At 39.2% G+C, this 15,974-nt stretch overlaps 1 protein-coding gene across 3 annotated transcripts in view; it reads left to right on the top strand.

The window, feature by feature from the left end:
• tbc1d4 (TBC1 domain family, member 4) overlaps positions 1–15,974 on the top strand; it is a 42,978-nt gene that overhangs the window by 14,687 nt on the left and 12,317 nt on the right. The window contains exons 2-15 of one of the 3 annotated variants that reach the window (XM_052082467.1): positions 1,323–1,451; positions 1,534–1,756; positions 3,062–3,306; positions 4,944–5,033; positions 5,632–5,736; positions 5,831–5,963; positions 6,789–6,880; positions 6,971–7,081; positions 7,346–7,462; positions 8,699–8,758; positions 11,303–11,520; positions 12,181–12,351; positions 14,418–14,566; positions 15,524–15,709. In XM_052082467.1, the coding sequence (XP_051938427.1) occupies positions 1,323–1,451; positions 1,534–1,756; positions 3,062–3,306; positions 4,944–5,033; positions 5,632–5,736; positions 5,831–5,963; positions 6,789–6,880; positions 6,971–7,081; positions 7,346–7,462; positions 8,699–8,758; positions 11,303–11,520; positions 12,181–12,351; positions 14,418–14,566; positions 15,524–15,709 (2,029 nt within the window). Of the gene's footprint in view, positions 1–1,322; positions 1,452–1,533; positions 1,757–3,061; positions 3,307–4,943; positions 5,034–5,631; positions 5,737–5,830; positions 5,964–6,788; positions 6,881–6,970; positions 7,082–7,345; positions 7,463–8,698; positions 8,759–9,569; positions 9,994–11,302; positions 11,521–12,180; positions 12,352–14,417; positions 14,567–15,523; positions 15,710–15,974 lie in introns of those variants that run through there. The other 2 variants (XM_052082468.1, XM_052082469.1) reach the window with 2 other exon arrangements.

Consider the following 15,974-nt stretch of genomic DNA (forward strand, 5'->3'; position numbering starts at 1 on the left):
TGGATGTACAGATGAGCGTTAGCTTCTGATTAACAATTCTAACTAGAAAAATACACAACATAATCATGGTTCATAAATCATAAATTCAGCTATTCAGTTTTGTTTCCCCCCTGTGGAATCTCAGCTATTTTCTGAAAAAAAAAACATCGACAGTTTTTTGCTCAAAGTTATGCTAATTGATGATGAACATGAATTTATTCAGATCTTCCAGTCTGTTTTTTATATGCAACACAATTCTGAGAAGGTACTCCCAATAATTTTTAATGATCTTTTAGCCACAGACTCTGGTCCATGTGTCATATTGGTTCTGCTCGAGCTCACAGCTGCTTTTGACACCGTGTAGAGATTTTACTGTCGTGGCTGGAGAACTGCATGAGCATTTAGGGATGTGCTTTGGAGTTGTTTTACACCTTACAGACATGTACTGTAATTTTGTGTTTGTGTTTGGGCCACTGAATCCTCAGTTGTCGCTCTCAATGCTTCAAGGTTCAATTCTCGGGCCTCTTTTATTAACTTTATGCTTTTTGCTCCTTGTACAGCATTTTGTATGCAACGATGGCTGTTTGAAAGTGCTCTATAATTACAGTTGAGTTGAGTTATGCCTTGTTTTTGAGTCAATACTCTGAAAACATGGCATCTCATTTCATATGTACTTGATGGTACACAAATTTCATGAAAAAAACAAAAACAAAAAACAAAAAAAAAACTTTTGGAATGTGACAGAAACAGAGGTCATGTTATTTGGAACTAGTCCCACTACAGCTTTAGGTGACCTGGGTGCTTAATTTTAAGCATCTTTGCTCTCTGGGTCTTACCTCAGTTTCATGTCTTGTATTTATTCAGATTATTTTGTCTTATTATTTGACATTTGCTTTAAAACAGTCTGAAATTCCTTTTTAGCGAGACTATTTGACACGTAATGTTCCTTGTCCGTTCATTTTCTTTGTTTACGTGATGCTATGTTAAGCACTTGGGTCAACTGTGTTGATCTTAAAGGGCTCTATAAATAAAGTTGGATCAGATTAGATTGGATGTGTATCTATCACACACGGATGTTTTTGAAGACACACATCTACTGATGTGATGCTATACCTGTAACTCTGAACAGTGCTGTTTCACCAGAGTGATTGAAGACTGATTTGTATCAACACATTGAGAAATGTTTGTATTTGTGGACATTTGCTCCTTGAAGTGAGCACTTAATTTGTCACAAGCAATCAGACCACAACATATGATTAACCGTTTGTTTTTCCTCCCTTCCATACCTCTTTTGAAATGCTTGTAGAATCACGTTCCATTGTTTTGTTTTGTTTTTCCAAAAGGTGCCTGAGGTGATTAGCAGTATTCGCCAAGTGTCCAAATCAGCCCTAAAGGAAGACACCAAACCAAAACAGGAAAATGACGAGGCCTTCTACAATTCTCAGAAGTTTGAAGTGCTGTATTGCGGCAAGGTGGGAACAGGATGCAAAATGAAGATCCATTGTACCAGTTGCCATCCTTTTTGCAAGGCCGTTAACGTGCATATAACTGCAGGTGATGGTGGGGCACAAAAAAGCTCCCTCCACCCTCATCGATGACTGCATTGATAAGTTTCACCAACACGAGGTGAAGCGCAAACTTCTTCTCAATGGTCAACGAGGCTCCGTGGACAAGGTCCCTGTTGAGTTCACTATTGGGGCGGGAGGAGATCCACTATCCTCGGTTTTGAATGAGAAGAATGAAGACAGCAAAGGTCTTGGAGGGGAAGACACGACAGGTAAGAGACTCAGATGATGGAGACCAAAACTAGTTAAATGGAATATAAACATACCCTTTTAACTCATTCAATACCAGCCAATTCTGGACCAAGTCTGAAAAGACAACGTCTTTGGGCGCAAATGAGTTAAAAATATGTGAGCGACCCCACCCTTGGATGAGTAAAAAAAAAAACAACTCACTGCTCTTGTGTGTGTGTGTGTGTGTGTGTGTGTATTTCTGGATACACAAGCTCGGCAACAGGGCCATCTTCAGGTTGCTGACAATTGGCTTGACACACACATAAGGATTTTCAAGCAGATTTTTTTTTGATTGTTGCTCCCAAGCTTTTCCCAAGTAGGTCACACTTAACACACCCTATATCAGGGGATAATCATTCAAGATAATCTTTTCGAGCAGACCTGAGCAAATGCGGTCCTTGGAGGCTGCATCCGGGTCGCCCACAGTGACCATGAAGTCATGTTAAAACGTAAAATATGTGCCGCTTTGCTTTTGAAAGTTGTGTTTTTATTTTACCTGAAGTGCACGTTTGGATGCTAGCACAAGCGAAACAGCGAGCAAGCGCTACGACCTGCGGCTGCAGTGTTTTTGTGACTCTTCCAACCTCTGCAATAGCTATTTTTCCAAAACGGAGACTAGCAAAAATGACAATTGTGGTCCCAATGTTGGCAAAATTCTCCATCACTGTTAATAATAAATTTGGGAGTTCTGACTAGGAAGAATGGCAAATATAAAGTGCCAGTTGGTGTAAAAAAAATTGTTATAATTTTTATCCCAAAAAACTGCTTATGCAACTGCTTCTAATTTTATTTCATTTTTTAAATTGAAACAAGACATGTTTTTTTTGGGAGTTGGGGGGGTCGACACAGTGAAAAAAAATATAGACAAAATAAAGGTTAGTACTTTGTCTTGGCCCTCTACAAACGTTCCATTTTCTCATGTTGCCTGCCACCCGTTTTAGAGGCAATCGGGACTTTTGATGACTTTGATCCGATGACATGGCCTCTTAGTCATGTCTCCTGTTTCCTTGTCAATTACGGTACATGTCTGTCCATATTACCAATAATATTGAATATACTTTTTAGGAAATACACATCTACCTTGTTTTTAATGAACATTTAGGCCTGCTACGCTAACTGTGAATTCATGTTGGTCATTCTGGTGGTACTAATTTTTGAAACTCAACTCAACTGTATTTATAGAGCACTTTCAAACAGACATCGCTGCATACAAGCGGTACTTGTAGAAGGTTTGAGAACCACTGACCTTGATGATGAAAATGCTGTCTTGACTGAATGTGTTGCAGCGTCTGGCATGTCCGTCAGCAGTAGTCAGAGCAGCCTGAGAGGAGCGTTCCCAGAGTGCATCCTGGAAGATTCAGGTTTTCAGGAACCGCAGGAGTTCCGCATGCGCTGCAGCAGCATGGCAGGAAGTCTGCAGAGGACAACCAGTGAAGGTGCCGGGATGGACCCTGCACGACGCAGACATGCTAGCGCTCCCAACCACGTACAGCCGTCCGATTCGGATAAAAACCGAACCATGCTTTTCCAGGTAAGCCTGTTAAAGCTTGGTTTAAAGCTTGAGTATAGCCAAAATATCATAGAATCATTCTGCCTGTAGACACTGAGTGCATTGATGCAACGCAGCACTGTTGATTAGTATGCACTCTAAAGCTTTTCAGGATGAATTGCATTTGAAAGAGTCCTTTTTACACACCACAGCAGAGTCAGCACAGGTGTCAGAAAAGCATAGTATGTCACACTTAATTAAACTTTCTTATTGGCTGAGACTGAATGTAATTTTCATTGTCATTCAATTATGCTTGAGGAAACATACTATATATTTAAATGTGCTTGTATCTGTTAGGAGCATAAAAAGATAAAACAGAATAGCGAAGGAGAGAAGAAAAACAATATATTGAACCGAGCCATTGGCAGACGAATAAGGACTGGGCGGAACCACGAAAAGCGAAAATCTACAAATGACAACCAGGAAAATTGCATTAAGAAAAAAAAAAGGAATACAATTTTTAAAAGATAGGTAGAGAGAAGGCGATTTCATTTTATCTCGACTAAAATTCAGGCATACGTGAAACCGCGAGGGACGAACCACGAGTGTGGTGCAGTTGATCTTATGCCAAAATAAGTAAATCAATTATTAAATAGGTAAATAAATCCATAACACAGTTTTAGGATTAAATGTGCAGCACTTTAAATTGCACACGTAAACACTGTTACGTAGCAATTTAGTGTATTAAGTAGGATAGGATAGAATACAACTTTATTGTAAACTGTACATACAGCACAGATGAAATTTCTTCCCTCTCAACACAAAACAAAAGGTAAACAAGAAGTAAAAAAAAACCAAAAAATAAATAAATAAAATTAATTAACCATGTAGATGATTGGACTTTGACAGTTATAATATAGACAAAAATTGTGTGCATTGGAACCATAAATATTTGGAAAAAAAATTATGTGTAGGGCTGTCACAAACAAATCTTTTTGTTTTAAATATAAAGGGAAAATGATCAACATTTTGCATGTATTGCATCGCGAGTGATGTAGTAGAACACTATGACTTGCAAATTAATTTTTTAGGAAGAGCAGGACAGGGATGTATATTATAATATGCACATAAAATAACTTTTTTTCTTGTTTTTATTTTTTTCCGGAAAAAAAAAATACCTTGCATTAACAAATGCATGCATTTGATTGAAGAACAACTATTTTTTGTGTACGGACAGCACCCTTTTTGGATTTACTCAGAACAGAAGTGGTGCTGTCTTGATAGTCTATGCTAAATTTACCCACTGTGCTAAAAAGCCTCCTGCAAATCACTTTTATGTCCGCTTGGCAGGCAGTAGTAATGCACTGCCTAGTTGTGTCGCAACTCCTCAGTGGTGCTGTGATAATAGGCTGCTACTTGCCCCTACTGTTTATCTCTTTCTTTTTTGTCTTTTATACACATATATATCTCTAAAAAGCAGTGTGAGCCAGCTGCTATCCCTCACACTATATTTCCACACGAGGCTAATTATAGCCAGCCACTCAATAAGTGACACTGCAACACACTGACATTGATTTTCAGAATGTGCCGCTGCAGTCTATTAGTATTTTTGAACCTTACTAATGCTATTTGGTTGTCTTTAACGGTGCGACTTTAATGGTATTTATTTATTTTTACAGGTTGGGCGTTTTGAAGTAAACCTCATCAGTCCAGACAGCAAAACAGTGGTGCTGGAAAAAAACTTCAAAGACATTTCATCTTGTTGTCAGGTTGGTTTGCTTTCTGTGCCAAGTTTTAAAAAACAACAACATTTTTTTGTGTGTGTGCAAATAAGATTTTCAGGAAGGAACTTTGTAAATATGAAAATTGCAGATGCTGGACTCACACTGTAAGCTACCATTTGCAAGAAGATTGGTAAGACCAAGCTGGAATTTGCCAAAAACCAAAGAGATAAACCTCACAAAGTCTGGACTAAAGATTGAATGGACTGATAACACACAGATGAGTTTTTCCAAAGCAATGAAGATGCCAAAACTTTGGAAACTGAAAGGATCTGCTCATGTTGCCCAAAAATATGCTCATCCATGAAACTGAGTGGAGGAAGGGTCATGCCTTTGGCTTACGTGGCTGAATTCTGGGACATCTGTGATACTGTATTGATTACAGATCTGGAGCCCTTCCCCCATGATGGTCCTAAATAGAACTTATGTGTCGCTGTTGCGTTTTGCAAATTGATTTTTGATCTCGTTACTCGTGAAACCCAAGCTAAGGACGTTGAATGGTATACAATGCATTTCGCCCATTTCCAACATTTGGACTGATAGGCTGCACTTGCACAAATCTCATCAATGTTCTACGCATATACAGGCCATCAAGCAAACGGACCATTTTGGATTCATCTGTCGTGACTCTTCAGAATCCGGTCCCAGCCAGTATGTGTGCTTTGTTTTCCAGTGCGCCAGCGAGTCTCTTGTGAGTCTTTTCAAGGAATGATTTTAAAAAACGAAACGAAACAACCTCCACTGTTTGATTATTTGCATGTTTACAAATTGAAACGTGTGCAAAGGTGGATGAGGTGATGCTGACCTTGAAGCAGGCCTTCAGCACAGCTGCCTCCTTACAGAGCAATAAGACCTTGGTCCAGTTATGCGAGGCTTGCCCCATGCACGACTTGCACAAGCTCTGCGAACGCATTGAAGGTACATTCGGAAACTGTTGCATCTTTTATACAGAATACTGATTTGATTATGGAGTGAACGTGCTAGAAAAAAATATTTCGAGGTACATGCTTTTTAATTGAAAGAAAATAATGATATGCTCATTTTTTTATTGGTCTACAAGGCACAAATTAAGTTGTTGCATGAATTCTGGCTCGCAACAAAAATCATCCAGTAGGAAAGCAAGCAATAATGGTAATCTGATTACATTGTTGCATTGAGATTATATTTCAGGTGTGACGTTAAATACATTTATGAGAATGGTAAATAGTCGAGACCTTGATTTTGATAACTGACTCTTAAATATTTATCTTTCATGTTTTATTGTATGATTGTGAATTCTGTAACTTGTATACAGTATATGCATAACTATGCATAATTCACAATAATATAAGTTGTATATGTATATGTATAATATCCTTTGCATGATATCATTGGAGTTATTATATGCACATAATTAGTATTAATAATTACTGATATATCATCAGTTAATTACAATTACATTCAAGTATATCCGAGTCCTATTGCACCTCAGAGGTTTAAAGATAACACATAAAATATGGATTTATGATTAATTCTCTGTCCTCATAATTCCCTAAAATGAAACATATGAATAAAAATGAGAGGTAGCATTTTGTAATACCTTCAAAAGACACGGACTATTTAATAAATCTATTACGAGCAGTCTAGAACTCGTTGAAGGACAACATTCATATGATGTATTTGTCATGAATCATTCTCTCTCTCTCTCTCTCTCTCTCTCTCTCTCTCTCTCTCTCTTTCTCGCTTTGTTTTCCATATTACCAGGCCTCTACCCGCCCAGAGCAAAGCTGGCCATCCAGAAATATCTCTCCCAGCTGCCTGACAATGAACAAGTGGAGATATTCGAGCGAGTTCAGGTCAGGCTGACTCAGAGTTACTTTAATAGGTTTTGCTGAGAGTGTTTCACAAATGGCTGCATCTGATCTGTCAATGGATTGACTTTGCAGAGACTGAAGCCCAGTTCAGACCAAGAGGAGAATGAGCTGGCCATTCTGTCTCTCAGGCAACTCTGTGAAAGCAAGCAGAAGACCCACCTCCACATTGGAGAGGCCCCTCAGGTAGCTGCGTTTCTACCTTCAAGTACCAGAAACATTGAATGGAGATCAAGTACTATGAGACCAAAAACAAAGAACAAAGATGAGATAAACCTACAATTGATTTTTTTTTCAATGTTTTAAGATCAAAAGTGGTTCACTTCTTTTTACACTTGTGTAACAGTTAAAAACGTTATTCAAATTGTCTCTGTCCAGTTATTATTTGTTTCTGTTAAGTTTGATATGCAAGGTGGAATTAATCATATCCTTCCTGTTCCTTGTTGGCAGAATGCAAGCAACTCCGCAGGGGACGGCGCGGCCACGGGCAGCCGCTTCAAACTGGACATCCTGAAGAACAAGGCTCGCTCATCCCTCACCAGTTCTCTGGAGAACATCTTGGCCCGGGTAGGTTTTCTTGCCTGCCCACCTTGCTGCGTCATTGTGCTCCCTGGGGATTTAGATTGGCCCATATCTGTATGATAGAGAGTAAGACCTCAGTCTTCACATTCCGGCTGATCTGAGGTCTGAGAACTCTTGTGCTGTCCGTTATTTTGTCAGTAAGGTAAAAGAAGACCCAAACTCCACCAAGCAGGGCTTGAGCCGAGATTCGAAGCTGGCCCTCTCAAACAGCGAGGCAGATGTGCTAACTACAAGCTCACTGTTCCACCTCATTAAATCATGTTTTTCATTATTTTAGTATGGTTCTCTTGGGACCAAAATGGCCTTGGTCGATGTGTCCCATTGGATTTTAAGTACATTTACAGCAGTGATTGAATTTCGGAAAGAACCAACAAATTGTGACTCCCGACTTGTTAAATTGGTACAGTAGCTGTGCTATGATATGTTTATGTTCTGCAATCTCTCTCTCTCTCTGTCTCACTCTAACAGGTACATTGTGTTCGCAGACCTCCAGTCATTTCTCATTTTGCATTGTTTACATTGCCATATGTTTGTGAGGAAAAATATGCAAAAAATTACTTTGGGTGATGTGGGTTTGGTCAAAAAAGGCATTCATTTTTTATTTATTGACTGTATGTCATTGGTATCAGCTGGAAACCTCCTTTGTCCAAAGTTTGATCAATCTGTTTTTTTTTAATACCCCCAGATTTTTACTTTTAAGTCAGTCCCCACATGGTGCTGTTTTTGCAAATTACTCATCAATTTAAAATGATGCGATTTGAATTTTTTATTTATTTTTCCTGAAAAGTGATGATTCGGGAAATGTGAGGATTTTGCCTGATGTCAGTGACATAAAAAAAAGTAACACGTTTTTGTGTCTTACGTTTATTTCCTATGGACTTGTGCATCATTCTCAACGATTAAATCACCTCAAGAAAAATAACTGGAAATGTCAAGTGGGACTATGGTTGTCGACCATTATGAGTAGAAATGCATTTTGTGTCACCAAGAGCGTATACAATATTAATTTTTGATTTGTTTCCTGTTTTATGTGGGCATAAGAGCATTTTCCTTACTGTGGCATTGATCTATGCAGCAAATGCAATATTATCATTTTTTTCATTCAATTGTCATTCCAAAATATCTTAAGAACCGACTAAAAGCTACAATTTGGTGCTAATAGCAAGACGCAGCAGATTTTATGGATTTGTTTCATTATTTCACACTGATTCTCATCCTCAGGGCGCCAGTCGGATGCGGGGCCGTTTGGGAAGCATGGGAAGCATGAGCAGCTTTGACAAAGTAAGTGTCCATTCAGAGGGAACACAAAATTCCCCGAGAAAGGATTCTGGGAATTGTCACCCATCCCCCTCGCCTCTACCTCCCCTTTTTTTTGTTTGTTTTTTTTTTGTTACCCACTGGCTGTGAAAAACTTGTGATATAAACGACACAAACGTCAGTCAGTCTCGCAGTCACGTTGGGGCGTCGTGCCGCTCACGTGGGAGAGAGAAAGCCAGTGAGCCGTGTGCTCTGGTGTCACTCTTGTGCAGAATGTTGAATGAGAGTACGATGCAGTCCTTCCGACCGTATGAGGGACGTATAGCTTGAAATATAAAATGGACACAAGCATGGCGTTGAGATCACACACCGTTTACTTTCCTTGTTTCATCTTGCGTGAATCCACAAACGTAATCTTGGCTGCATACACGCACACTTATTACGCTTTCAAGTCATCCTCCAAAATGTCAATTTCCTGCAAATTTTCTGTTAATGTTCCATGATTTCTGTCAAAAATGTTGATCATTGTTTTGTACAGAATGAATATGATAATCCTGTAGAAATAATACATATTGTATTATTCTAACAGTTTTAAATGTTTATTTATTTATTTATTTATTTTTTTGCAAAATTAATTCAAAGCAAAACGAGCTTTTGAAGTCCGTTATTTGACTGACTTCTCATTTTTATTCCCAAATTTGAACAGTCCAGAAAAACACTCAACCACTAAAACACGTTAATTTCTGCTCAGAATGTCAGCCAAAGCAATATAATTTGAAATCTGAACAACAAATAACAGCACACTTTACTCTTCTATTTTTTTTGTTGTATATGGTACATTTGAACAATACCTTTTCATGGCATCAGGATGCCAGTCAGGAACTCCCAAGTCAGGATTTCCACTTGTGCTGAGTGGAGCTGTGTTGACTTCCTCTTATTTTTTACCCCAGCCACCCAAAAGAGTAAAGAACAGTGTGCATGCGTGACCTTTTCTCTATTGACCTTTCAGTCACAATCGAGAACACTTGAGTCGAATTCTACCAATATTTGGTATCGATTGTGCGTTGTGAAAGGAAGAATGAGATGCTGCCTCAGTCAAATACGTCAGCGCCACGACATTGGGCGAGGGTTGCGCCAATAATGTCACATGATACTGCTCATTAGAATACAATGGATGAGGGAGTTGCACCAGTAGAAGTGTGGAAGTGAAGTCCACGAGTGGACAAAAATGAGTGCCGCCGTTGCGCTTTGTTGACGAGGTGAGTGCTGAATTTGACGTCAAAATATTAGCGGACTTTGGTTTTAGACTTAGCTGATGCTTTATCTTTCCTCAGCTCTTTAGTCAAGGAAGGTGTCTATCAGATATTGGATTTTTGTCAAGAACTGAGGTAGACTGGACAAAAAAAACAAGCTTCCTGGAATACAAAGATGGATACACAACATTGTGCAAAACCAAGTGTCTGTGTGGACTGCAAGGCTAGAGAGGGCTTGTCCACATACTGTGAGATCATGTTTCATACTGCGTAGTGAACTTGAGAAAAGACTCCACGCTTATTCATCCAGGAGGCTGTTTGCATTCATCAGTAGGTGCTGCTGTACCGGTGAGCAACAGAGATCAAATGGGCTCAGCATTTTGTTATGTGTCAATAATTGGGTCGATGAACTGAGATAGTTAAGCATTGCAGTACCTATTTCTTCAGGCTGTAGGTTTTTATTGGAGGACGGTGTTTATTTTTCAAACATGGATTACACACACAGCCTCTTTTTAGGCCACATTGTCTAGTTTAGGAATGGGCACTTCTTGCAGGAACGCAGCACTTATCATTCATAGGAGAAGAGCACCGTGTTTTAATTGAGCACAGAAACTGTTTATATTCTTTGGTAGGTGCTGCTCTTTTGGTTAGCATTAAAGTTGAAACAAGCTTAGCAGTTAGACCTTTGTGTGTGGAAAAATTGTGTCTATAAACTGAGATTACAGGTACTAAATCTTTTTATGTTAAGAAAAAGGGAGTCATGCATTTGTGGGAGGCATTGTGAATGATATACACGGTGATGCATTTGGGCCGTTTTTTCTGATGGGAAAAGACAGCTGTCTATTTGAGACACCCCCCCCCCCATCGACCAATTGGGACATAGCAGCAATTTGAAAAGGACAAAAAATAAACAAGATAGACCCTCTCGGGTTTTTTTTCTAGCTGCAAAGGGTCTGCACGCTTGTAGCTAATCAGAGAGACTGTTTACATTCCTCGATAGTTGCTGCTGTTTTGGTGAGCAACAGCGTTCAAATGCTGAAACTATTTTGGAGTCATCGATGCACATTGTCTCTGAGAGGGAGGCCATTATTCGATGAGATACAATAACCTTTTTTTCCCAATTTCCCCAGTGTGGGACAAATAAAGGATATCTTATTAACCCACACTAGAATTCATCTGACAGATTGTATGAACTGTACGGCACTTGCTGTTGTTGTGGTCATCCACGGGTCCAGAATGAGAAAATATATTATTCAACACAGAACATGACACTCTCAAATGAGTATTAAATTCTACGGCATCTCATCTTCCGCAGCAGGATGAGGAACCCACGGGTGTCTCCCCTCCGGCTTCCCCGCCCCCTTTCCCTGATGACGACCCCGAAGCGAGCCAGCAGTTCCGCCGGCGCGCACACACCTTCAGCCACCCGCCCGTGAAGAAGCGCATCTCCTTTGAGGGCCAGACGGGCAACTCGGCCAAGCAGGCACCTCTGCTCAGGCAACATTCGGCCACCTTGGAAGCGTTGCAAAGCAGGTAGCGTAACGTAAATGCTGACTGTTAGCCACGAGTTTGAACGCATAAAATGACCTTGTGGGAATTTAGGAGGAAAGCCTACAAGTTAGTCTTATTCATTCGACTTGTTACACACACAAGCAACAGGTAAAAGTTCTGTGTATCCCTTTACCTGCAATTATTGAAACTTCCCAAAATAGTGTTATGATTGCCTGTATTAGTAGTTTAAACCATAAATATACCAAAAACTATGATCCGAAACACTTTAATAACATTAGTAATGCTTACAAACATTTTCAAATATTGTTGCACCCATTAAAAAAAAATATATATATATATAATAAAAATAAATACATTTTTATATATATATATATATATATATATATATATTTGAATTTAAAGCAAATAAAAACTATAAAAGAATCAGGTTTTTGTTGTTTATTTTTGTTTATACAGCACAGTAGTCGTAGTAGGTGACATTTGATGAAAGCTTACTTGTTAAACTAAATATGAAGCACATCAACATTGTCCTCTATTTATATTATTTGCAGCACTTTGATCCCACTCTAAACAAATGCTTTGCGAGTTCCTGAGCGTGCACCCACCTCCCTTCACTTCCCCTCCCCTTCCACAAGTGCATAACGTGTTTGTTTTCCATGTCCGGGGGGTTGGCTCACGCAGTCCTGTGGTCGTGTCGAGAACGCGCAGTGTCTCGGAGAGCCAGTCCTTCAGCCTCCCCTCCTCCTCTCCCTCCTCCTTCTCCGCTCCCACTTTCCTGAAGAGCATTTACCAGGGCTCATTGGGCTCACTGGGCTCCCTGAGCTCGCTGACAGACAGTGGGAGCATCAAGAGGTGACAGGATGATTATTTTTTAATTTTTTTTTTTTTATGCTGGGTTAACAGTAAATGTTTAAAATGTTGGCTGACCAAACCTTTTAACACCCAGCTTTTATTTGATTTTTTTTCTTTTCCTGCCCATCAGCAGTGAGAACCCTCACACCCTCTTCCTGTCTCGTTCCAAAGTAGAAGGGGACGCTGTCGTGCTTGCATGTGGCTGCGGAGGTCTCTTCTCTGCATGGCCAAACTAAATACGTAACCTGATTTGGAAGTTTTTGTCACTGTGTCACATTTGTAATTCAAGCTGGCGCAGGAACAGGCGTGTCATTGAGCATGGCGGCACTCAACTGAAGCGTAGTTGCCCGCTTTGGCTGAAAGAAAAGGTTAATGTTTACATTATTAATCGTTCAAGCACATCGTTGTGAAATGTCACTTCCACACTGTGAGGATCGTCCTTATCATTTCATTGAATAAATCATGACCCCTCCCCACGCCCCCCACACCCCATCCCTTATTTTAACATTTAATCAGAAACTGTGAGTGAATATTGGATAAAATAAAGTCAACATTTTGCAAAATTAGAGTCAAAATGTTTTTGGAAGTGCTGTCATTGCAGAGGTAAAAATGGTAATCTCTGCACCTGTTACTGTACAACACAAAAGTTTGAAGTTTCGAAGAAAGTTGGATTTTTTTCAAGTCGCTTTCTTCGAATAAAATTATTTTTTTCAACGTGAAACATAAAAAAATAATTTTCCCAGAATATTATCAACCATTTATGAGAAAAGGTAATGAAGCCAAAATTAAAATACTAGTGAAACATTTTCATTTAAAAAACAATACAGTTCAAGTGTTACAAGAATAGTTGATTATCCTGGGAATAAAATCATTATAATAATTATATAATAATAATTTGTAACAGGGGAAAAGGTTGCAATTTTTCAAGAATGAATGTCTTTTTTTTTAATAAAGTTGTAATATTAGGAGAAAGTAAGCCTTGTATGGAGAAAATAGTTTTTCATGAGAATGAAGTTGAAATTATGAGGGGGAAAAAATTATAAGATTAGACGAAAGTCAAGTCTGCTTCTGGGCTGATTAAATGCGAGGGCCCACTTCTAAAATAACAAATTTGCTCAAAATACATTCAGTAATGTAATTATTAATTCATTAATACAATTACTGATATTATTATATGTGAAAACACTTACAATGGTCATGACTTCTCACATAATTGCCAACAATAATGCAGAAAGTTTGGAAAACGAATATCAATATGCAAGATTTATTTCTATAAATTTCTGCAGATGTCTTTTCAAACGATCACTTTTACAACATGCCGAGGAAATCACATTGTCCCATTACTGGTGAGCTATTTTTAGAACACTCATGTGGTTCACGGGCTGCACTAAATTATAACTTTTCGATACAACTTTATTCTCATCACATGACATCCTGATGAATGGAACAGTACAACTTCATTACAGCTTAACAAAATACCACCAAAAATACTTTATTCTCCAAATATTAGAACTGTGAAATCTTTTGTGAAATTATTTATATTTTTCCCCAAAACAAAATCTACACAACCACCACTACCACAAGGAATAACATTTTGAAAGGGTAATTAACAAGAGTTAGCAATTTGGAAAGAGGACCTGGGTAAAGGAAGCGAAAGCAACGGTGCTCTAAATGTGTTCCTCTGTGCAAAAGTGAATTGAAAGTGGCAAGGATGTGCGTGGATCTGCACTAATCACCTTATGACAATAGAATAAAAAATAACAGAGAAAGGATTCATTGACATGAATGCTTTATTTCTACAAACGCTTCGCTGACTCCAACTGTGTTTTTCCTTGCTGTGGCTGTTTGCTTCATTAACATATCTAATAGCTGCTACATGTTTTTTTTTGTGGGGGGGGGGGGTGTTTATCACTCAGCACAGTTGTATTAACTCCTGTAGTTTCTATAAGGTTTCATCTGTGTGCGTTTCCATTTGCTGATGCCCTTTTAACATCACACACATTTTGTGTGTGTGTGTGTGTGTGTGTGTGTGTGTGTGTGTGTGTGTGTGTGTGGGCGTGACACAGTTATGGTGAAGGCAGGAAAAGGACACTGTCAGGCTGCAGCAGCGACTCAGTGAGCGGACCGTCCCCGTGTCCGCATAGGGTCTCGTGGAGACAGAAGATTTTCCTGAGGGTCGCCTCGCCCATGGGCAAGACCTCCATGCACCCCTCAGGTCTCGTCAATCACTCTGAAACCCTAAAAAAAATACAAATAATACATAAGGTGCAGAGTTCACTTAAATGATGCTTCAAGCTTTAGTCAGCGACGAATGCTTGCAAACATGGCGAATATTGAGATTTCGCCAAAGGTTAATTTGAAAAAGATTCTTAGTGAAAAGAAACAATGTTTGCGACAGGTGAAATTTGTCTGTGCACGTATTTTGTATTTTGTAACATTACGATCCCTGAAGAAAGCTAAGTCGGTGCTGTGTTCGCAGGTAGGGCCGTCATTAGTGAATCGTTTTAGTCAAGTCAAGTCAACAGTATTTATAGAGCACTTTCAAACAGCCATCGCTGCATACAAAGTGCTGTACATGGAGTTTTAGAATCAATTCTCTTAACGACTCTTCCATCGAATAAGTCATCAGCAATGCCCCTCCAACTTCCAATAACGCAGTTGTATAATCATCATTATGAAGTGGAAATATTATGCAAATTGTCACAATTTTGCCGTGATAATGAAATTGACAGAAGTTATAAATGATACTTTTCCAATGAAGCTGCACTATTACAAGGACAAAGTCACATGTTTTTAAGCAGAATCGATATGTTTGTTGAAAATTGAGTTAACATTTTACCAGGACTTTGAATCTCTTAATAACATTTTTCAAGAATTTGACCTTTGTTTGAAGACACTAATGTCGCAATTTCAACAACAAAATGTTGCATTACTACGGAGATAAATCATATTTGCTCAAACAAAATAACCTTTATCAGTTTGAACATTAAATATGCTGTTTTTGTAGTGTATTCACTTAAATATAGGTTGAACATGACTTGCAAATCATTGTATTCTGTTTTCATTGATGTTGAACACAACGTCCCAGCTTCATTGGAATTGGGTTTGTCGATCACAATTCCTCAGACGGGTTAGATTTTTAGTTTTTGTCCTTTTTCTTTGATGCTTTTAGACCAGTCAGATAACAGGGAGCTGTTGCCGCTGTCCCCTCGCGGCCCACATTCGAGCGTGGACCCTCTAACCGGTGGCGGGGCTCGGCCCAAGAGGACAGGGGCCGACTACCGGACTCTGTGGAAAACCGCAGTCCGCCAGCAGATCCTCTTGCTGCGTATGGAGAAGGAGAACCAGAGGCTCGAGGGTAAATATTTCTGAACCAATGTCCCTCATTCTCTTCAGTTGAAACACCGATGATAATCTTTATAAGTCATGTGACAATCACAATGGGCCCATTGTTGGACATCCAATGGTGATACAAAGTCGACTTACCCATGTTCAAATGTCATATTTTTGCAATATAAAGAACATGAGGACCTACAAAGTACTAGAAAAAGGCTCACCAACGTGATGCCCTCCAGGCCCACATGAGTAGCCCGAGGGCCTGTTCTAAAAATAGCTCACCAGTG

This window comes from Hippocampus zosterae, chromosome 12 (genome assembly GCF_025434085.1).
Source record: "Hippocampus zosterae strain Florida chromosome 12, ASM2543408v3, whole genome shotgun sequence".
In the NCBI taxonomy this organism is placed as follows: domain Eukaryota; kingdom Metazoa; phylum Chordata; class Actinopteri; order Syngnathiformes; family Syngnathidae; genus Hippocampus; species Hippocampus zosterae.